At 38.8% G+C, this 23,754-nt stretch overlaps 1 protein-coding gene across 3 annotated transcripts in view; it reads left to right on the forward strand.

The window, feature by feature from the left end:
* Positions 1-643: 643 nt before the first annotated feature.
* Positions 644-23,754, forward strand: part of NT5C3A (5'-nucleotidase, cytosolic IIIA) — a 49,058-nt gene continuing 25,947 nt past the window's right edge. The window contains exon 1 of one of the 3 annotated variants that reach the window (XM_081287906.1): positions 644-1,119. In XM_081287906.1, the coding sequence (XP_081144032.1) occupies positions 982-1,119 (138 nt within the window). In that variant the 5' untranslated portion in view covers positions 644-981. Of the gene's footprint in view, positions 1,120-23,235; positions 23,332-23,754 lie in introns of those variants that run through there. The other 2 variants (XM_081287908.1, XM_081287907.1) reach the window with 2 other exon arrangements.

Consider the following 23,754-nt stretch of genomic DNA (forward strand, 5'->3'; position numbering starts at 1 on the left):
CCTTCAGTGGCTCAGGAAGCTATATAAACCTCAATCACTTGGCCATTTCTTTGAGTGTCGTATTTTTGTGGCCCTCCCATAAGCACGTATGTAAACTGTTTTTCTCCTATTAGGTTTCTTTTTTTTTTTGGGGGGGGGGGTGCAGGATGAACTGGGATTTTTGAACCCAGGGGCCCTTTATCACTGAGCTACATCCCTAGCCCTTCTTATTTATTTACTTTTTAAGACAAGATATCGCTTCATTGCTTAGGGCCTTGCTAAACGAGACTGACCTGGAACCTGCCTCAGTCGCCCGAGTTGCTGGGATTACAGGCGTGCGCCACCGTGCCCAGCTTCCCCTGTATCCCGTCACCCCCCAAAGACAAGCAGGGGAAACATTTATCCCCTGGAAGAGACCGGCAGGCGAGAACAACTGTAAGTCAAGCTGATAACACAGAGGAGGGAAAGATGCAGGAGGCGGCCACAGCGAGATAGCAGAAAAGGGCTGGCCAGCGGAAGGGACACCTCCCCGCCAAACTCCAAGCCCTCGCCCTGTTATAGCACTTTACAACGGACGCTACTGCGCAAGTCACACGCTGCGGCCGCGCAGCCTACTGGGAGCTGTAGTCCAGAGAGGCTGAGGCCCAGGAGGCGGGGACCGGTTTCTGGGTGGGCCGCGACTGGAATCTGATGTCAACTGGGCGGAGCTCGTTAGCACTGCCTACTAGATTTCAGCAGAGAGAATTAGCGCAGTTCTCTCTTTTTGTGGCAGTTCCTTAGAACAAGGCTGTGGGAAAGCCCCACCGCCCACCGGGGATCCGGGCGCAGGCCCCACAGCTCGGCCCTCGTGGGCGGGGCCTCTCCGGGGCGAGCCCGCGTAGAGCGGCGCTTTGGGCGGGGCGTTGTGCCTCTGCGGCGTGCACGGCTCCCGCGCTTCCGAGGCTCGCTGCCTTGGCTAGCGGCCTTTACTTTTCCGGGCGGGAGGCACACTAGGGCCTGTCCATGGATCGGGCAGCCGTGGCTAGGGTGGGCGCGGTAGCAAGCGCCAGCGTGTGCGCCCTGGTGGCGGGGGTGGTGCTGGCCCAGTACATATTCACCTTGAAGAGGAAGACGGGCCGCAAGACCAAGATCATCGAGATGGTGAGTGTGGGGGCCCGGCGCCCCGAGAGTGCGTAAGGGACCAACGCCGCTGTCCATCCGGCCTCGCCTGCCAGCACCGTGCCGCTGCTGCAGTGCGAAGGGGCGCCGAGTGCGTAATCGATCAGGCTGGGGCCTCGCCAGCTAAGGGGCATACAGCTTCGGGGTCCCGCGCGGGGCGACTCCGCGGCTTGGTGACCTGGGCTTGATTCCGGGATCGAGTCCTTTGTTTTCTCCGTTTGGATGAACAGGGCAGAGAATAGATGCTCCAGGGAGCAACTACCTCGTGCTGCAAAACCCATTTCTCAAGAGATAAAGGGATAAACTGCAAGTCTTTCTCTGGACTGCACCTGCTCAAACCGTTGCGACTAACCCAGTTCGAATTACCAAAGAGGAGTTTTTATGTCGGGGCTGCCATGAAATAAATACATTATGAAAACGTAACATCTTCACTGTTTTTTTAAGAAATGCCACCCCAACCAGTAGGAATTCAGAATAGTTTATTTTGTATTTGAATGTTATTCCTTCATGTGTCAAATTCCCACGAAGTGTCCTTGTGCTCATTTTTCTCCAAAGCTCTTGCAAAAATGTTTGAATTTTTTTTTTTTTTGGAAATTTCCAACCTCATTAAACATTTTTTCTGGAGAATTCCATTTGAGGTGCACTGTAAGTAATTTGTTGTTCCGAAGTTGGATATGTTTAGTTCAGTTTTGTTGTTGGTTTAGATTAGCCACGTCTATGAGAAGTCTAATATATTTACTGGAGTGCATCCTAAATATACTCCTGATAGTGTGCTGTACATGTGAACACCTGGGGATCAAGTGTTTATGACAAATAAGGTGAGAATCTATTACTGTTACTAATAGTAACGATATTAATAAAAGAGATGGTTTGTCCTGTTGACACACACCTGTAATTCCAGCGACTCAGGAGACTGAGGCAGGAGGCTCCCAAGTTCCAGGCCAGACTCAGCAATTTAGAGACGGTATCTCAAAATAAAAAGGGGTGGGGATGTGGCTCAGTGGTAAAGTACCCCTGGGATCAATCCCCAGTACCAAGAAAAAACAAAAACCAAAAAAACCTGTTGGTCTCCATGGCACAGGTTGAATATAGGAATATTAAAAAAAAAAAAAAACTTCATGTGTTTCATATTCCAATAATATTACTGCATTCTGAATTAGTTTATTCTATGGTTATTATACCTTATTTCTCTACCTTTGTAAGTTTAGAGTAACAAAGTTGTCTCAGAAGTTTCATTTTGTTCTTCTTGTCCTGGTTAGTGAATATCAGTAGCTTTCCTTTGCCCCAAAACCAAAGTTTATCCTACTTATGTGAGAAAACAATTACCCTATCTTCCTATATGTATTTAAACTGGTCCTTCAGAGAATCCTAAGGAAGAGTTTGCTTTCTTTGTGAAAAATAATGAAGGTTCTTCAAGGATGCTAACTTTGCTTATTTGTACTGTAGAAATTTGTTAAATCTTTCATGTATACATAGTACACTATTTTAATGCAGAGTGTGATATGTGTGTGTCTTGCTAGCAGCTTTTCAATGGAAAATCTGGAAAGAGCTTTTTTTTTAAACTTTGGTAATTTTATTTTTTAAAATTATTTAAAAAATGTTTTGGTACCTGGGGTTGAACCCAGGAGTGCTTAATCAGTGAGAACCTTCCCCAGCACTTTTTATTTTGAGACAGGGTTTTTCTAAGTTGCTGAGGCTGGGTTTGAGCTTGAGGTCCTACTGCTTCAGTCTCCTGATTTGCTAGGATTACAGGCTTATGCCATTGGGCACTTTAGTAATTTTAATAAGTTGCTTATTCAGATAGGAAAAGTATTCTACTGGGAGACCCAAAATGTGGGTTTTGGTCCTGGTTAATAATTGTTACAGGGGGTCTGCTCTGCCTATCTCCTAACCTCTTACCTCCAAGAATCCATCCAAACCCATGAATGTCCAGTGGATATATATAGCTCTACTCAACAGCTAATGGAACCAGAGGTAACTACCTAATCAAAGTGGGATAGGAAAATAAATGATTTCTGGGACTTGCTGCAAATGGTTCATTTTCTCTTCCAATTGTTTTGTTTTGCTGTTGAAGTCAGGGGTGCTCCACCAGTGAATTATATCCCCAGTTCTTGTTATTTTTTTATTTTAAAATAAGGGCTCAATAAGTTTGTTCATGCTGGCCTAAAACTTGTGACCCTCCTTTCTCAGCTTCCCCAGTCACTGGGATATAGGTGTGCACCACCATGCCCTGCTCTTCCAATCCTTAATTGAGAGATGGAGGGAAGTTGCCAGTGGGATGTACATGCTTCAGCGGAAATGTCTTGTGGTGTAGCAAACTAAATATATAGAGGAAGTCGGTCAGAAGACATGCTAGAAATGTTCAGAGCAGAGATAAGAGGAGCCACTTTAAATGAAGTTGGCTGTTTGTTGTTTTTGTTGTTGTTTGTTTTTTATTTATTTTTTAGTTGTAGTTGGACACAACACCTTTATTTTTCACTTGTTTATTTTTTGTATGTGGTGCTGAGGATCGAACCCAGGGTCTCGCACGTGCTAGGCGAGGGCTCTACCGCTGAGCCTCAACCCCAGCCCTTGTTTTTTTTTTTTTTTTTTTAATATTTATTTTTGGTTAGACACAACACCTTTATTTTGTTTACTTATTTTTATGTTGTGTTGAGGATCAAACGCAGACCCTCACGCATGCTAGGCGAGTGCTCTACCGCTGAGCCACAACCCCAGCCTGAAGTTGGCTGTTTTTTTCCTTCCAAGTCTAATCCGTCATCCCTTTGCATGTTACCTGAGACCATGTACCAACTACCCTATCTATTAATCGAGCAGGTTTGAATAAATTTCTTTCTTATGCCCCACATCTCTTTAAGATTACTAATTTTATCATAGTCAAAAACTTCTTCCCCCCTTTTTGTAATAGAGATGGAAACCAGGGGTGCTTTACTACAGGGCAACATCCTCAGCCACCTCTCCTACCTTTTTTGAAAATGTCTAATACTAATAATAGGTTTTGAAGGTCATTTCCTGCTCTTTCCCACCCCTCCACCCCTTTTTGAGAGGTCTTATCAAATTTCTTAGAATTGGTCTTGAACTTATGATCCTTGAACTTGTGATCTTCCCTCCTCATCCTCCTGAGTAGCTGGGGTTACAGGATACACCACCATACTCTGCTCAGATACTTTTTTTTTTTTTTTTTTTTTTTCCGTACCAGGGATTGAATCCAGGGACACTCAATCACTGAGCCATATTCCCAGTCCTTTTTGTATTTTATTTAGAGACAGGGTCTTACTGAGTTGATTAGGGCCTTGCTAATTTCCTGAGGTTGGTTTTGAAGTCAGGATCCTCCTGCCTCAGTCTCCCAACCCACTGGATTACAGGCATAGACCTCTTTTTCTTTTCTTTTCTTCTTTTTTTTTTTTTTTTAATGATACTTCATTTTTTAAGTGAACTTTATTTTAGAACATTTTGTTATAATTTGTATAATTAATAATTAAAAATACATTTGTTATAATTAATAGTTCATTTATTATAATTAATAACTAATTATACTGGATAAATATTGATATTTATTAAATAACTTTGCTTTTTCACATTTCCTTTGTTTTTACCTGATGTCCTCTGTCCCAGGATCCCCTGTGTGCATAACCCCTTATACTTACTCATGGTGTCTTCTTTCCTCCCCCCACACCCATTTCTTCCTATCTTCTTTCCTTCTTTCTTTGTGCTGGGGGTAGAGCATGCATACATGCTCTACCACTCAGCTACACTGCTAGCCATTCTTCACAGTTTTGAATAGTTGTGGTCGTATATTTAGTAGAATGTCCCTCAATTGGGTTTTGTCTAAAATTTTTTCTTTATGATTAACTGAGTTTGGGGATTTGAGATATGTTATTTTCATCACATATCAAGGGTCCATAGTATCAAACCAACAGCTTTAACCTCATCACCTGGTTGAGGTAGTGCATGTGGGCTTTCTCCTTCCCCTCCTTCCATGCTCTTCTCTTTGGAATGAAGTCACTCTGAGAAATCCACTTTCAGAATGGGCAGCAATGCTCCACATGCTTGAGGATAGAGTATCTACATAAATTATTAGAAATTCTTCTATGCAGGATATTGGTCTATTCTCCCCTGTGTAATTATTTATGTAATCATATTTATATCACTAGATTCAGATATTTTTTTCATTTTTTTATTTTTTGCAGTTGTAGATGGACAGCATGGTTTTGTTTTATTTGTTACTTTTATGTGGTGCTGAGAATTGAACTCAGTGCCTCATGCAAATATTTGAGGGGCTAGGGCTGTAACTCAGGGGCAAGCGCTCTGCCCCTGAGTTACAGCCCTAGCCCCTCAAATATTTATTTTATTTTTGTTTAATTATTTTTTAGTACTAGGTATTAAACCCAGGGGTACTTAACCACTGAGGTACGTCCCCAGCCCTTTTTAGTTTTTATTTGGAGACAAAGTCTTGCTAAGTTGCTGAGGTTGGCCTGGAACTTGAGATCCTTCTTTTAGACTCTTGAGTCACTGGGATTATACGTATGAGACACCTATAATTATTGGTTTTCAAAAAATTTTTCTTTTAAGATGATCTTTGGTGCATTCAGGGTGTAGACTGTAGACTTAAAAATTTTTCTTTCAATGTAATTTGTTCATTCTGTATCAATTTCTAGAGCAAGGCCAGTAAGTCCTTGGCACAAGACTTAGAATATTTGCAAACTGCATAAATCTTAGCCAAATTCATTGTTTTTTTTCTTTTTTTTTTTTTTAATCTAGCAAGTTATTTATACTCTTCTATTCACTGAACAATGATGAGACTTAAATCTAAGGTATTTAATTGTCCTATATCTATTACTTAGGTTTTAAAATATGTTTTGGAAAACTGGATCATTTTAGTTATTGAACTAATATTTTGTGTTTTTGTTTTTTTTTTTCTTCTCAAGGTGAAGTTGTTTGTGGCTTTTGGGATATATAAGTAACTTCATGCTCTTTTTGTTTTGTTTTTTGGATTTTTGTGGTACTAGGAATTGAACCCAGAAGTGCTCTACCACTCAGCTACATCCACAGCCCATTTTGTTTTTATTTTTATGACAGGGTCTTGCTAAGTTACCCAGGCTGCCCTCAGATTTGTAAACCTCCTGCCTCAGCCTTCTGAGTAGCCGGGATTACAAGTTGTGCTGCAGGGTCTTGGCTACTTTCTACTTTTTTCTGTAGGTCTTTCATTTTCTTTGTTTATTGTGATTTTGGGGTAATATGAATGTTAAGTTAAAAACTTGTAAATGTTCATAATCTCAAAGCTGATGAATATGAGTGTCCATGAACTGATTGACATTATTCAATTAAAAATTCATTCAGTCAACAAACATTTGTGCAATGCCTATAGCATGTGATAATAAACACTTTTAGGGGATATAAAGGTACATGAAACACAGTAGCAGACCTCAAATATTTTACAGAATAGGATAGGAGAAATGCAAGTAACTTTTAAGTAAAATAACCATAATAATAATGGTTAATATTTATTATTTAATATGTTGCCCAAACCTAGATCTAATGTGGTGCATTCCTTGTGAGAAAGGTACAATTATTATCACATCCCACTCTTACCTTTCATTTTTATAGATACAGAAATGAGTTGCCAAGGGTTAAGCCATCTGGTCTTTTAAATGTGGAGTTAGTGGGGCTGGGGATGTGGCTCAAGCGGTAGCGCGCTTGCCTGGCATGCGTGCGGCCCAGGTTCGATCCTCAGCACCACATACCAACAAAGATGTTGTGTCCGCCGAAAACTAAAAAATAAATATTAAAAATTCTCTCTCTCTCTCTCTCTCTCTCTCTCTCTCTCTCTCTCTCTCTCTCTTTCTCTCTTCCCCCCTCTCTCACTCTCTCTTTAAATTAAATAAATAAATAAATGTGGAGTTAGTGGTTTTTATTTGTTTATGTGTTTATTTTGGTTCTAAGGATTGAATGCAGGACCCATATGTGTATCATCTACCGCTGAACCACACTTGTTTCTTTGGAGAAACAAGGCTTTTATCCACAAAGCTCAATAGAAATTGGAAGGTGGTGCTATTAAACACTAGTAAGTCACTTCTTAATCTGCTTAGAATGAATGTCATGCTACAGAATTGTACTGACAGTTAAGCAAAGCCATCAGCCATTTAACAGGACAACCAATAGAGAAGGGGTATCAAAGGTACAAGGAGGAGCAAGAGTTAAGGCACAGGGACAAGGAGTATTGTGGCTGCATCATGAAAGGATGTATACTCCGGGACAATGGGATAGGGAATGTGGATAAAGAACCCAGCTATAGGGCTGTGATTGTAGCTCAGTAATAGAGCATTTGCTTGCATGTGTGAGGCACTGGGTTTGATCCTTAGCTCTGCATACAAAAATCAAAAAAGTAAAGGCATGCTGTCCATCTACAACTACCCTTGTACAACTACAAAACATAAAATTAAATTAAAAACCCAGCTGTAGGAATCTTATAAATACATTCTAAATAGTTTTCCCTTAATTTGAAGGAAGCAAGGATTCGTGAATAGTTTGTTTGTGTTGTGTCTATGTGTATGTTTGTTTTTGGTTTTTGGTGCTGGCTAAAAAACTGAACTAATTATTATCACTGAACCCAGTGATAATAATTGTACCTATCTCACAAAAACCCTTTGTTTTTAAACAAGACAGTTGCATTATCCAAAGTCTTCTGTGAAGATAATTTATTGTAGGGGTTCAGCCTGGAAGGAAGGAAATGGTATGGGAGACTATTGGCATTATTCCTTGTGAAAGATGATTGAGACTTTAAACCACCCCAGTTTGCAGTAGGGATAGAAGTAAGGGATCAGAAGACAAAACATTTTAGAGATAAAATCAGCAGAACTTTGTGGCAGCACAGACCCTGAACTCTAATGAAAACCTGGCTTTGAATTTAGTCTTTATTACTTATTAAGCTGTAAGTTACTTAACCTCTTTGATTTCCATTTTTTTCATCTTCATTGGAATATAATAATAGAACTTTGAAGGTTAGTTGTGGAGATTGAATGAGATAACAGTGCTTGGAACATGGTCACTATCTTTGAGAGTTTATTATTTATAATCATTAAATAAAGGGTTTTAATTATAGGTAAGGATGATTTTAGAGTTACCAGGTAAGCACTGATTCTAACTATGTTGTTAACCAAGATAGAAAGCAGGGAAAGGGTCAAGTTTGAAGAGCAATCGGGAAAGGAGCAGGAAAAATATGAAATAATAAGTTCACGTTAAGTCATTAAATTTGATGTGATTAAGGAATAACCAAGCTAGGTGTGGTGGTGTACACCTGTAATCCCAGCTGCTTGGGAGGCTGAGGCAGGAAGATCACAAGTTTGACATTAGCTTGGGCAATTTAGTAAGACCATGTCTCAAAATAAAAAGGACTGAGGATGTAGCTCAGTAGTTCACCACACAGTACTGGAATGGGGACAGGCAGAACCAAGTATAAATGACATGAATGAATGAACGAATGAACGAACAAACAAATATATATATACATATACATATACCTTTTGCTGTTATTACCAACAGCAGTTGGAAATGTTAGCATGGAACTCTGGCGATATACTGGTACTAGAAGTAGTATCTACCCAAATGTCCAGCCTGCCAGCATAATACCAGGAGAGATATGATTTCTCATCCATAGTTTTATAGCAAAAAAGGAGAAGTCAGGTATGGTATCGTACACCTGTAATCCCAGCACTGCGGGAGCCTGAGGCAGGAGGATCCCGAGTTCAAACCCAGCCTCAGCAAAAGTGAGGCGCTAAGCAACTCAGGTTGATCCTTTCTCTAAATAAAATACAAAATAGGGCTGGGGATGTGGCTCAGTGGTTGAGTGCCCCTGAGTTCAATCCTCGGTACAAAAAAAAAGAAGAAGAAGAAGAAAATTTGGCAGTGCTAACATTTAAAGCATGTTAAGTAAGGACAGTTGAAAACTGCTAGAGGTGAAGTAATGGAAATTGTTCCCAAGAAGGGGCAGAATCAGCACTGTCAGTCTGCTCCAAGATTAGAAGTTGGTTTGTGACTTGCAGTGGGTTGAGCAGCCACTGGAAAAACAATGGAGAAAACCAGCAAGTGACTCTTGGCATTTTATTTATTTATTTACTTATTTTTGTGGTGCTAGGGATTGAACCCAGGGCCTCACACAACCCAGGACTGTGAGAGTGCTTTAACACTAAGCCATTCCCCCATTTTTTTGCTGCAGGGGGTACCAGGGATTGAACTCAGGGGCACGCACCACTAAGCCACATCCCCAGCCCTATTTTGTTTTTTAGAGACAGGGTTTCACTGAGTTGTTTAGCACATCCCTGGTGCTGAGGCAGGCTTTGAACTCACAATCCTACTACCTCAGGCCCCTGAAACGCTGGGATTACAGGCATGTGCCTCTGTGCCTGGCAGGGTGCTGTTTTTTGAAACATAAGCATGTTTCTTTCCAGGAGATGAACTTCTAGCAAAACTTCTTCCTTTCCTGTATCTTCAGATAATATCAGATATTTCCTTTGTGCTGTATTGTGAAGCCTATTACTGAGTCTATATTTAGAAAAGGGAGGGGGGAATAAGATTTAAACTGCTGTATCAGTGAATTAACACTATTATGTAGGTCCCCTGCAACTCCTCTACTGCTAATAGAACCCAGGGCCTCTTAAGTGCTCTGTCACTGAGCTGCATCCCCAGTCCCCAGTGCTCAATTAGTGCTGTTTGGATAAAATATAAGTACATTAAACTCATAACATTGACAGTGCATATATTCAAGATCACCTTGAATCCCTGGATTTTCAGTGTTTATAAACATTGAAATAAATATTCCAAATATGGGAATATTTGTAACAGGCCATATGACTTTGTTCTTTCAAATCACATTTGTCACATTTCCTGTGCGTTTTCCTCATGCCACAAGTTAACCACATTTTCAACTTTACTGAAAAATTTTATCTCAATGAGCTGTTTTTGTTAGCTAAAAATAATTACCTCCTAAAACAATTACAGTTTTATGATTCTTTTTCTTATTTTTTTTTTTTTTTGGTACTGTGGAGTGAATCCAGAGGCACATAACCTCTGAGCCACACTCCTTTTTAAAATATATATATTTTATTTACAGACAGGTTATTGCTGAATTGCTTAAGATCTGGATAAATTGCTGAGGCTGACTTTAAATTTACAATCCCCCTGCCTCTCCTTCCGAGCTGCTGGGATTACAGGCATGTGCCACCATGCCTGGGCTTTCTTATTTCTTTCTTTTTTTTTTTCTTTAATATTTTTTTAGTTGTCAGTAGACCTTTATTTATTTATTCTTATGTGATGCTGAGAATCGAACCCAATGATTCACACATGCCAGGCAAGTGTTCTACCACTGAGCCACAACCCCAGCCCCTTTCTTATTTCTTTTCTTGTTAATTCATTTGTATTATAGATGAAACCTCCTTGGAACTGGTTACTAACATTTAAATTTGTCCAGAAACAGTAGCCAAAAGCCATCACATCCTCAAATCTTTCTACTTTCCATCCTTGGATTAACAACTCTAGCCACTGATTAGTAGATGAGGGGTAAACATGATTTCCCTCAGTAGGGCAATTCTTGGCTGGATGTGGTGGTACATGTTTGTAATCCTATAATCCCAGCTACTTAGGCTGAGGCAGGAGAATGGCAAATACAAGCCTCTACAATTTAGACCCTACCCCAAAATAAAATTTAAAAAGGGATAGGGATGTAGCTCACTGGTAGAAGGGTAGAACTTTATTTTGAAATATAGTGATTCACGGGGCTGGGGTTGTGGCTTAGCAGTAGAGCTCTTGCCTAGCACATGCGAGGCCCTGGGTTCGATCCTCAGCACCACATTAAAATAAATAAATAAATAAATAAAGGTATTGTGTCCAACTACAACTAAAAAGTAAATATTAAAAAATATATATACTGTCCCACATGCCAGTGTTTCATAAAAATGGCTCTCTACCCACCTTCAGGTAGGAACATATTAGATATTGCAAACCCTCTATCCCCATCCCAGACAAACTGAAAGCAACTGCAGGTGGGCTGAGGAAACTGTCCTTAATTGATTCCAGTTCATGTTTAAGTTTGATAACTGCCGAAATAAACCATTCATACAATCCATATTCTTACCACCTGCAAAGTGCAAATTTTATGTCACGAAACTTTATGGTTATTTGCTCATAAATACTCAGAATTAGGGTTGCCAGACAATTACCATATAAAAGAGAAAGCATGGTGATGAGGATATAGAAAAATGGGCACTTTCATTTACTCTATTGAATTCACATATATTGATTAAATGACTCATGATGGATTTACATAATGAAATGAGTGTAACTTAAAATAAATCTGTGTAAGTTAACATTTTTAGAAGCTCAAGAGATAGTGACCAAATGGGCTGGGGTTGTGGCTCAGTGTAGAGCACTTGCCTAGCATGTGTGAGGCACTGGGTCGATCCTCAGTACCACATACAAATGAATGAATAAAATAAAGATCCATCAGTGTCTTTTTAAAAATATATTTTTTAAATTTTTGTAGTTGTAGATGGACCGCATACATTTATTTTATTTGTTTATTTTTATGTGGTGCTGAGGATTGAACCCTGTGCCTCATCCATGTGAGCCAAGTGCTCTGCCACAGAGCTACAGCCCCAGCCCCAGCCCCCCATCAATGTCTTAATAAAAAAGAGAGAGAGAAAGAAAGAGAAAGTGACTGAGGGGGAAAAAACAAGTTGCATGGCCTTTGTGCTTCTAAAAGAAATATACATGTTTGTGTGCCATTGGAAATTTTTGGAAACATACATTTGAAACTGTTTATGGTTGTTAATGGTGATAGTGAATTTAGGAGAATGAGTCTGAGGAGACTTCAATCTTTTCATCAATTAACATTTCATACTCTGTAGCTCCGGAGGCCAAGGCAAGAGTGTTCAAAGCCAGCCTCAGCAATTCAGCAAGGCCCTAAGCAACTCAGTGAGACCATCTCTAAATAAAATAACAAAAAAGGGGCTGGGAATGTGACTCAGTGGTTAGGTCCTCCCAGTACAAAAAGAAAAAGAAAACCAAGGCCAAGGCAAGTGTGTTCAAAAAACCAAGGCCAAGGCAAGTGTGTTCAAAGCCAGCCTCAGCAATTCAGCAAGGCCCTAAGCAACTCAGTGAGACCATCTCTAAATAAAATAACAAAAAAGGGGCTGGGAATGTGACTCAGTGGTTAGGTCCTCCCAGTACAAAAAGAAAAAGAAAACCTATGGGGAAAAAGGCAAAATGGGTTCAATCCTGGCACCATATAAATAAATAAATACCCTTTCATACTGTTTAAAATATCCTGAGCATGTATTACTTTGGTGGGGGAGGTTACTGGGGATTGAACCCAGGGGCACTTTACCACTGAGCCACATTCTCAGCCCTTTTTATTTTTTTGAGACAGGGTCTCCCTGAGTTACTGAGGCTGGACTTGAACTTGAGATCCTTCTGCCTCAGGCTCCAGAGCCACTGGAATTATAGGCGTGCACCACTGTGCCTGGCTATATTACTTTCATATTTTTTAAAGGCAAGATTAAAAATAAAAAAATATTGTGGTCACATTGCACAGTATCTTTGTTATGAGAATATTTGTGGTAAATTTTCTGAAGAGTCTTTGGATATGGTTTTCAAAATAAGTGACATAATCTGGAATGCCTTTTAGTATGATTAAACTGGTAGCTGAGCCAAGTAGTGTACACTAAAAAGCTATGGAAGCAGTAAAAAGAGGAAAACAGAAAAGAGACAGATTATAGAGGTAAAATCTATAGGACTTTATAATTTTTGCAGTGTTTTTGGGTTATTCTTAATTTTCATAGTAGTTTGAATGTTCTCAATATTTTTGTTTTGTTTTTTTCATGGTACTAGGGATTAAACCCAGGGGTGCTTTACCACTGAGCCACATCCCATTCTCCCCCCCCCCCTTTTTTTTTACCATGCAAGAGAACTTTATTACAAATGACAGTAGAGTGGAAGTGGGTAAAGTAAAGTAAAAACAACCTGAGACTCAAACAGCCAGCCAGCATTCTCAAGGAGAGAGTGGGCTTATCTCTAAGCAAAGATAAAGGAGACAATGCCGTCTCCAAATTTATTGCAGTTTGAGGTCTACTAGGAGAACTGGGGTCCACCTTCTGTACTCTTTGCCAGTCAGGAGTTCAACTCCTCCCTCGAGCTGGGAAGTAGAGTTCTTGTTGTTAGTGTTTTAATATCTTTTAGTTGTCAGTAGATATGGTGCTTAAGATCAAACCCAGGGCCTCACACATGCCAGGCAAGTGCTCTATCACTGAGCCACAACTCCAGCCCTTTAAGTGGTAGAGTTTTTGACCTTCCCCTTAAAATTTTAAGACAGGATTTCACTAAGCTGTCCAGGCTAGCCTCAAACTTGTGATCCTCCTGAATAACTGGGATTACAGGCATGTGCCACTGTGCTGGGGAATCCTTATTCTCTTTTAAAGATTATAATTTGTATCTTCAGTATAAACATTTACTTAAAATGTGTTACCTGGCAGGTTTTTTCCTACCCTTAAAAACAGCCACCAGGGAAATCTGTACAACACAGTTTTTCTGTCAGCAGGTGGCAGGCTTCTCTCTCCATGGCACAGTTCTACTCTTCAACTTTGTTTTATACAGATGTGTGCCACTGCCTCCAATTATATTATGGTATTCTTAATTCTGCTTCCAACCTGTATCTCAAATGGCAGAACATTTGAAGTAAGGTAAATGAGAGAGCTGTGATGTGATCAGGCAGTCTTTAATAAGTTTTAGAAAACAGTTATCTTTCTTGTGTTATCATTCTTTCATTAACTCCCAGAGTTGCTTAAACAATCTAAAAAATTTAAACCAAGTATGACAACCTTCAGCCATGGCAGACTTAAATGCCATTTTGTCATTTTTTTCTTTTTCTTTTTGTACTGGGAATTGAACCCAGGTATGCTCTACCACTGAGGTAAATCCCTAGCTGTTTTATTTTATTTTTAATTTTTATACGGGGTCTTGGTAAACTGCTGAGACTGGCTTCAGATTTGTTTGTCTCCTGCCTTAGCCTCTTAAATTGCTGGGTTTATAGGTGTGGGCCACTGGCTTTCCTTGTGTTGTTTATCTTCCTGTTCAGATTCTCTCTCTCTCTCTCTCTCTCTCTCTCTCTCTCTCTCTCTCTGTGTGTGTGTGTGTGGGGGGGTGCATGCGCCCACGCCACTCTCTTTGTTTTTGTTTTTGTCTTTTATTTATTTATTTGTTTGTTTGTTTGTTTTTGGAGGCATTAGGGATCAAACCTAGGGCCTGTTTGATGCTGGGCAAGCAATCTACTGCTATGTTATGATTCTTTCTTCCTCATTCTCAAGTTGCTTGTACATTTCAAAATTGTTTAGTAGTTGATTGAGGGTTTGCTTAATTTGTTTGGCAAGTTCCTTCTTGTAAGTAAGTGGAAGAAGATAGTGTTGCCTGCAAGATCCTTCCTGTCTTCATTTTATCTCCTCCACAGCCTGAACACATCACTTGCTCTCATTTACCTTACTTCAACTGTTCAGCCATTTGGCATACAGAATTAAGAATACCATAATATAACTGGAGGCAGTGGCACATGTTTGTAATCCCAGTGGCTGGGAAGAGTGAGTCAGAAGGATGGCAAGTTTGAGGTCAGCATGGACAATTTAGTGAGATCCTATTTTAAAATAAATTAGAATGCTTGGGCAGCATGAGAGAGGTGCTGGGTTCAATTGCTAGTGCTACTTATAAAACAAAACACCATAATCTGCCAGGTGCTATACTGAAGGTGTGTGGTCCCAGCCAAAGGTTGCTGAGGCAGGAGAATGGATCCCTTGAGCCCTGAGTTAAAATCAGCTTGATCAACATAGCACCAGTCTCAAAAAACAAAAACAGCCAGTTGTCATGGCACATGCCTGTAATCCCATCCGCTGAAGCATGAGGATAGCGAGTTCAAAGCCAGCTTTAACAATTTAGTGAGACCCTGTCTCTAAATAAAATATTTTAGAAAGGGCTGGGGATGTAGCTCAGTGGTTAAACACAGTTCAATCCCTGGTACCAAAGAAAAAAGAAAACAAATCATAATAAAAGAAGATCACCTTATGCTTGTGCAGCCTTACCCATAAACCAGGATCAGTTTGTTATCCCTATTTTACTGCATAATCATTGCTGATTTTATGCCCCCCCTTTTTTTTTTTTTTTGCAAAACAGTGGAGTATGATCACTATGTGAAGCCTTTTTAAAAAAATTGTGTTGGCAGTGGCACATGCCCATAATCCCAGCAACTGGGGAGACTGAGGCAGTAGGATAACAAGTTTGAGGCCAGCCTCAGCAACTTAGTGAGACCCCATTTTAAAATAAAAAGGGATGGGGCTAGGGTTGTGCCTCAGTGGTAGTGTTTTGTTTTTTTGTTGTACTGGGGATTTAATCTGTGGGCTCTCTACCACTGGGTAGAGAGTGTTTTTGTTGAGAACAGGGTCTTACTAAATTGTCTAGACTGGAGTTAAATTTGTGATCCTTCTACATCAACATCTCAAGTGACTAGGATTACAGATGTGCGCCACTGTGCCTGCTCACTTTTTAATATTTTGAGATAGGGTCTCACCACCCTAAAATTCCAAAGGAATTAGTTATTGGATCTATTCTGATGAAGGGAGACGGGATCAAGTTGAGAACCAAAGCATTATAGTATATTGAAATGTTGCAAAACAATCTCACTGTTAGTTGACTTAAGAAAAAAGGAGAACTAGAACTAGAAAGCAAATAAAAACTAATAGGTTTTAACCTTAGGGTTAAATTGAGTTCACCCTGTATATTTACCTTTTTTAATCCTTAAAACACAGTCTAGCTGGAGCTGGGCTGGGGCTCAGTGGTAGTGTACTTGCCTGGCATGTGTGAGGCACAGGCTTCAGTTTTCAGCACCATATATAAAAAAATAAAATAAAGGTCTGTCAACAACTAAAAATAAATAAATAAATAAATAAATAAAATAAAATAAAACAAAAAAGATATAAGTCTAGTTAGGACTTGTTTTTTTTTTTAATTTTATTTTTTAGGAAGTAGCTAGTGAGTAGCAGAGTCAGCATTCAGTCTAATCTTGACTCTCTTTGAAACTTTTAGGGAAAGTTACTCCTCGGTAATTTTGTCAATCAATATATGGCTGATCTTTAATTTTTTTTTTCTCTTCAGGAAAAAAAAGGATCAAAGTGTTTGATCTGGGGATCAAACCCAGGGCCTTGTACATGGTAGGCAAGTGCTGTACCATGGAACTATATCCCAGCCCTGATCTTTAAAATTCTTAAATTTTTCCAAACTACATATTATATAGATGTTTTATTCTATTTTGTGCACAACTTTGTGTGTGTGTGTTTGTGCGTGTGTACCTGTATATTTGGGGATGGCTTATCCTCAAGTCCTAAACAAAAAAAATTGTAAAAACAATTATGTTTTATTGAATATATAAAGACATTTTTCTTGTCATTATGCCCTAAAAAAATACGGTATAACAATTGCTGTTACAGTATTTACATTCTGAGAGGTATTATTGGTAATATAGAAATGATTTGAAATATCCAGAGGATGCATGTATTTCATATGCAAATACTGGCCATTTTATATAAGGAACTTGGGCACCTTGGATTTGGGCATTTTCGGGGATTCTGAAACCAATGCCTGGTGGATACTAAGGGACAACTTATGTGTGTGTCTTTGTGTTCCAAATTTTGGTAAGGTGAGAAAATATGTCTCGCATTCCATGACTGTTTTGTAATTCTCTGTGTATGTATATGTATTTAATTCTGATATTAGGGTCTGAGTCTGAAAGATGTAAAAAATCTGAACATCATCTCAGTACAGATTGATTCATTTACTTTAGTGGAACAGAGACACATTTGGATCAGAACATCTTTTTCTGTTTTTGTTTGGTACTGGGATTGAACTCAGGTCCTAACACATGCTAGACAAGTGCTCTACCACCAGCCTATGTCTGCAGCCCTTTGTATTTTTTATTTTAAGACAGGCTCTCACTAAATTGGTGAGGCTGGTCTCAAATTCATACGCCTTCTGCCCCAGCCTTCCAGAGTAGCTGGGAGTATGTGTGTGCCTCTGTGCTTGACTTCTAAGTATTCTCTTGAAAAAAAATATATATATATAATCTGTGGTTTTATTACTAGTCAGTGGTGTAAAATATGAGATTATGGGTAAAAGCTTAGTAGTTGATAAATCTGTTGTTTTAAATTTCAGCTCTGCTACTTTTTAATGGTTTATCCTTAGACAAGATATTTCACTTTTCTAAGCCCAGTTTACAGTTATCTTAGAATGGAGACTATTTGCCTAAATACTTCTTGCCCCCTTGACCCTTCAGGGTTTTATATTAAGAATTATATTCTTAGTAGTGTCTTCTCAGGTTAAGATTTACCTAATGTAGCAAAAAATGTTTATACCACATAGTAGTTATTCAGTAAACATTAATTCTCTTATGCCCTGCTTTCTGTACTACAGCTAATTTTGTCTAACTTTCTGTTAGATATGAAACTCTCTTATAGTACATTCAATTAAATAATGAATTTATAAAATACATTATTTATATGCAATACTTTATTGGAGCCCTCAGATTTCATTTTAAGCTACTGATATTTAATTTTACTAAAACTGTATGAGAAACATGGTTATTATAAAGCATAAAGCTTCCACATACATTTGAATCACTTTGGAATCCTCCCTAATAAAAAACGTGCTCAGTTCATATGATTCATTGTGGATTTCAAAAAATATTAACTCGTGCAGTTCACTTTCAAGGATTTGCAATCATGGACATAGCTTTAGAGAAGTCTTTTTTAGGAAGACAGGGGCTATACTGAGGATTGAACCCAGGACTCTGTTCAAGCTGTTTTTTTGAGACAGGGTCTCGCTAAATTGCCCAGGCTGCCTCAAACTTATAATCTTTGTATGTTAGCCTTTGAGTAGCTGGTATTATAGCTTTGTGACACTATGTCCTATGGAAAATCTTAATAATTAAGGTCTCATGAATCCTTGAATTGTGATCCATCATTTGTAAGGAATTTGTCCATTGTCAATATCTATTTTCCCTTGAGTCTTTTTTTATGTCTTACAATGTTGAGCACCACAAAATTAAAAAAGGTTTGTAGAAAATGATTAATGCATTTAGATAAATAAAAGTAATTTATAATTTTCACAGCCTTAAAAAAATCATTGTACTACATGTGCTTCCTTTATTTTCTTTCTATTTTTTTTGTGGGAGATCGGGAGAGGGAGGTACTAAATATTGAATCCAGGGCCTCATAGATCTCATGCATGCTAGGCAAGCACCTTGTCAGTTTAGCTACATCCCCAACCCCTTTTCATTTTGTTTATTATTTATTTATTTATTGGGGTGCTGGGGATTTAACCCAGGGCTTCATGCATGCTAGACAAGCCCTCTTCCTTTAGGCTACATCCTCAGTCCTCCTTTTGTTATTTTCTATGCACATGAAAATTAAGTATAGTTTTTCTATAAATGACATCATACTGTGACATTGTTAATAATGTTTCTCTAATTAATTTATTCCCTGATCACAAATTTAATACTTACTATAATTTATTTAGCCAGTTCTTCATTGTTGAACATTTTAGATTGTTTTCCCCCATTATTTTTAGGGTTGTGTTTTGTTTTTGTTTTTGTTTTGGTACTGGGGATTGGACTCAGGAGCACTCGACCACTGAGCCACCTCCCCAGCCCTGTTTTGTATTTTAGAGACAGGGTCTCACTGAATTACTTAGCACCTTGCTGTTCCTGAGGCTGGCTTGAACTTGTGGTCCTCCTGCCTCAGCCTCCGAGCCTCTGGGATTATAGGCGTGTGCCACTGTGTTGGCTTTCCCCCATTTTTCATTACAGTAAACAATGGATCAGTGAATGTATTTGTAGCTACTGTGTTTGTACTTGTCTGTGATTGTTTAAATGGATTTGGGGGGGTCAAGGGTTGTGTACAAATATGTCCCTTTTATTTTTTTTCTTTCACTTTTTCATCTAAAAGTACTCAGAAGTGAACCCAGGGGCACTTTACCATTGAGCTAGGTCCCCAGCAGTTTTAATTTTTATGTTACAACAGTGTTTCACTAAATAGCTGAGGCTGGCTTCCAATTTATGATCTTCTTGCTTTAGTATCTTGAGTTGCGGGGATTATAGGTGTACCCGGAAATTATAGATGTGCATTGCTATGTCCGGCTTCAAAGAAACTTTTTTTTGCGGGGGGGGGGGTGTACTGGGAATAGAACCTGGGGTGCTTACCACCAAATTACATTTCCAGCCCTTTGTATTTCTGATTTTGAGACAGGTCTCACTAAGTTGCTTAGGGTCTTGCTAAATTCCTGAGGCTGGCCTTGAACTTGGAATCAGCCTCCCAGGTCTCTAGTATTATAGGCATGTACCACCACCACATCCAGCCTGAGAAATGTTTTGGTAGCAAAATAGGAAGTGGTAATTTTCAGTATTTCAGGTTCATTGAATAATTGACAGTATGTAAAAAGCTCTGACTAGTTATTCAGAAGTGTGAGTATGTATTCCTTTCTCCATTGACAAAGACATCCATACTTGTTAATAATAAAAACAGACTTCCAATTTCAGTGTGATAATGGGAGGAAAATAATCTTGCAGGAATTTGAGTCCTGTATGAGAAGTTCTCTGCTCTTTTGTATATTAATTTAAAATCTGGAGCTTGCCAATAGGAGCAATATGAATGGTTTCTGTTTGTATGATAGTGAGTAAGGAAACTCCAAAGCAACAGGGTACATTCATTATGAACAGAGATCAAAGTCCATCCTGCTGCTAAAGAACCTGTTTTTATGACTTCTTGCTTCTTTGTATCTAGTCTGAAAATAATAAATTATTTGAAGCAAAATTCATTTTCTTATGCTTCTCTTATGCCCTTGTTCTTTTCTTGTGGTACATTTTCTTTTTCTTTTTCTTTTTTTTTTTTTTGTTTAATATTTACTTTTTAATTTTTTTTTTTAGGTGGACACAATATCTTTATTTATTTATTTATTTTTTTATGGTGCTGAGGATCAAACCCAGTGCCTCACGCATGCCAGGCAAGTGTGCTACCACTTGAGCCACAGGACTGGGGGTGTAGCTTAGTGGTAAGGTGCCCCTGGATTCATCCTTTAGTACCAAAAAATAAAATACATATAGCACCTAAACACATCACTGATATGATCATTTGTTTATTATTCCTTAGACATTCTTATACAAAGATTTTTCCTCCCAAAATAGGGCTCTTGCTTTAGATACTCAACTTTTTGGCTCCTTACAATACTAGACCATGTATGTCTCAATGAGTACCGTGTAGATTGTATATATTTCAGTAGTATACCATGTACATTTCAATGTATGTGTACCATTTAGTAATCTGCAGGAATGGATTCTGTAGTCAGAGAAGCCTGTTTTTTAATCCATTTCTGCCAGTTACCAGCTATAAGCTTTAATTTACTGTAAAATGAGGATGTTAATAGCACATGCCTTCTAGATTCCTTTTGTTTTGATTTTTTGGTATTGGGGATTGAACCCAGGGGTGTTTTACTAGGGAGCCACATCCCCATCCCCTCCCCCCCTTTTTTTAAACTTTGGAACAGGGTTTTGCTGAGTTGCTTAGGGCCTTATTAGGTTGCCAGGGCTGGCTTTGAATTTGCAGTCCTCCTGCCTCTGCCTCCCAAATTGTTGGGACTAAAGGTGTGTACCACCATACCCAGTTTAGGATTATTTTAAGTATTACATGGAATGAGAAATGTCAGGTACTTAGAATTTAATACATTTAGTTATTTTTCATAATAAATTTTAAGAGCTGCTTATTTTTTTATTTTGTTTGTGTGTGTGTGTGTGTGTGTGGTGCTAGGGATTGAACCTAGGGCCTTATGCATGGGAGGCAAGCACTCTACTATATCCTCAGCCCAAGAGCTGCTTAATTTTTAAATTTCATGTGTGCATTGCAATTTTATCCATTCCTCCTGTATTGTTACAGCCCCTCCCCCCACCTTTTAAAGTTTTGTTAAGGGTTTCACTACATTACCCAGGTTGGCCTCAAACTTGTTGGTCCTCATGCCTCTCAGCCTCTTGAGTAGCTGGGATTACAGGTGTGCATCACTGAACTGGCTTCTCCTGTATTATTGATCATTTAGGTATTGGCATTGAGGTCTGCAGTATCCCAGTGTTATAAAACAAATCTGCAATAAACTTCCTTGCAACAAAATATTTGTGCATTGACCTATTCCTTAGGATAAATCAACACAAAATTGAGCTGGGTGGTGCATACCTGTAATCTCAGCTACTTGGAAGGCCGAGGCAGGAGGATGGTTTGAGTCCAGGAGTTGCAAACTGGAAAATACAAGCAAGACTTGATCTCTAAAAGAAAAAACAAGGGGCTGGGGTTGTGGTTTGGTGGCAGAGCACTTGCCTAGCATGTGTGAGGCATTGGGTTCAATTCTCAGCACCACATAAATAAATTTAAAAAAAAAAAGCAATTAAAACCTTTTTGTGTTGTGCTTAATACAGAATGCTAATTCAGTTTACTGAAAAAACTGAAATATTGCCTGCAGAGTAGAGAGTGCTGATAAAATAATATGTATTTACATATTTGTAGGTTAGTTATGTTCCTAATGATAAAGCTTCCCTGAGCTCATATTCTAACTTATCTCTCAGGTCCTGACATGATATTAGCATATTGCCAACCTACTACTCAGTTTAAGAGCAAGACTAGTTCTCTTCAAAAAAATAAAAATATTTTAATCACAACAGTTCCATTGCTGTTTTTTCTTTCTTTCTTCTTTTTTAATAGAAAACTTCAAACTTCTTTAATCTATTCTGTGAATCTATTGTATTTTTTTCCATGCTGCTTTTATTTTTAACAGAAAAGGAACATTTTTCCAGGTTTTTTGTTTTGTTTTTTTCTTTTTGAGACAAACTCTCCCTTGTTGCCTCAACTGATCTTGAAAGAGCTAGACCTGGTCACCTATAGTCCCAGGTGCTCTGGAGGCTTAAGCTTGAACTCCTGCCTCAGTCTCCTGAGCAGATCAGATTACAGCTGTGTACCACTGGCCAAGACTTCCAAGCAGTTGGGATGGCAGGCTGCCAGGCCCAGTTCTTCCATTTTTTTTTTTTAAATAAAGCCTAGTATTCATATTTTATGTCATTGTCTTATTAAACTTTATTTTTAAATATGAAAAAATATGTAGATATACATAAAAATCACTTTAAATCTACTGCCCTGTAGTAAAGACTACTCATATTCTATTGACTGCATCATGTCTTTGTTCACAAGCCTTAAATGAGATCTTTTATTTTTACTTATAAGTAAAATTCATGTAACATAAAATATACCACTTTAACTTTTTTTTTTTTTTAAATAACCTTCATCTTCTGATACTGGGAATTGAACCCAGAGCCTCACACAGGCAAGGCCGGCACTCTACTTACTGAGCTACATTTTCAGCCCTTTTAAAATTTCGAAACAGGGTTCCATTTGGTTGCCCAGACTGGCTTCAAACTTGTGATCTTCCTACCTTAGCCTCCAGCTGGTATTACAGGCATGTGCCCCCAACCTGGACATTTAGCCATTTTTAAGTGTAGTTTGGTGGCTTTAAGTACATTTACATTGTTGTACAACCAGCTCCATCATCCATCCACCTTCAGAATTCTTTTCATCTCCCCAAACAGAAATTGTGTACCCATTGAGCAATAGCTTCCTATCCTCTTTTCCCCAGTGCCCTCCACCACCTACCAAGCCTTTTTTTTTTTCACTTTGTATTGAAATATAGTATTTATGCTGAAAAGTGCACTTTTCCTAAGCACCCGACAGACCAAAACACCACAAGGAAGGGAATGCATGCGTTAATGTAGAGGTTCCTTCTTACACTGCAGAGCTGGCTGTCAGTGTTATAATAGTACCGATTTTCCTTCTCTTAATTAACTATCGAGGTTTTTTTTCCAATTGCTTGTACTCTGTAGTCTGGTGACTTAGCTCAGAGCCAGGAGGGCTGTCACCCAAGGCATAATAAAGCACTGTGCAGAAGTGCGTCACAAGACTGTTTTTGCATAGGGCTTGGTTAAGGCTTTTGGAACCGCCCTCAGTTGCACCTTGTTCTATATTAGTCCTTCTTAGACAGGAAGAATTTTCTTTCGCTTGTGTAGCCGGTCCGGTTACCTTCAGGGTAAGTGTGTGCATTTCATGTAAACATGAGTTTCTTGTGTTTAACTTTTTATATGATAGTTTTTTGATTCTTTATCTTGTTGAAAATTTGGGGCATTTAAAAATTCAAATTAGGAAATAAAAGTAGAACAATCCATTGTAGTATAAAACTATAGTTTGCAAAGATCTGAATGTATAAAAGTTTCAAGTGTCTTGGGCTCAGAAATTACATTTTATGCATTCTAAGAGTTTCTTGTTTGACATTTTGATGTTAGGAGGAAGTTAGGAGTGTTTCAAAGTTGGGGGAAAAATAATGTAAGATCCAAGTTTGCTTTTCATTCATTTGTTCTGTGATTTGGTTTTGATGGTAGCTACATGCTTTGTGTCACTAGGATTAGGTATAGTTTATTTTGGCTTAGAATAATAATTAGTTTTTGTTGTGTGC

This window comes from Spermophilus citellus (genome assembly GCF_964194105.1).
Source record: "Spermophilus citellus genome assembly, chromosome: 3".
Lineage (NCBI taxonomy): Eukaryota > Metazoa > Chordata > Mammalia > Rodentia > Sciuridae > Spermophilus > Spermophilus citellus.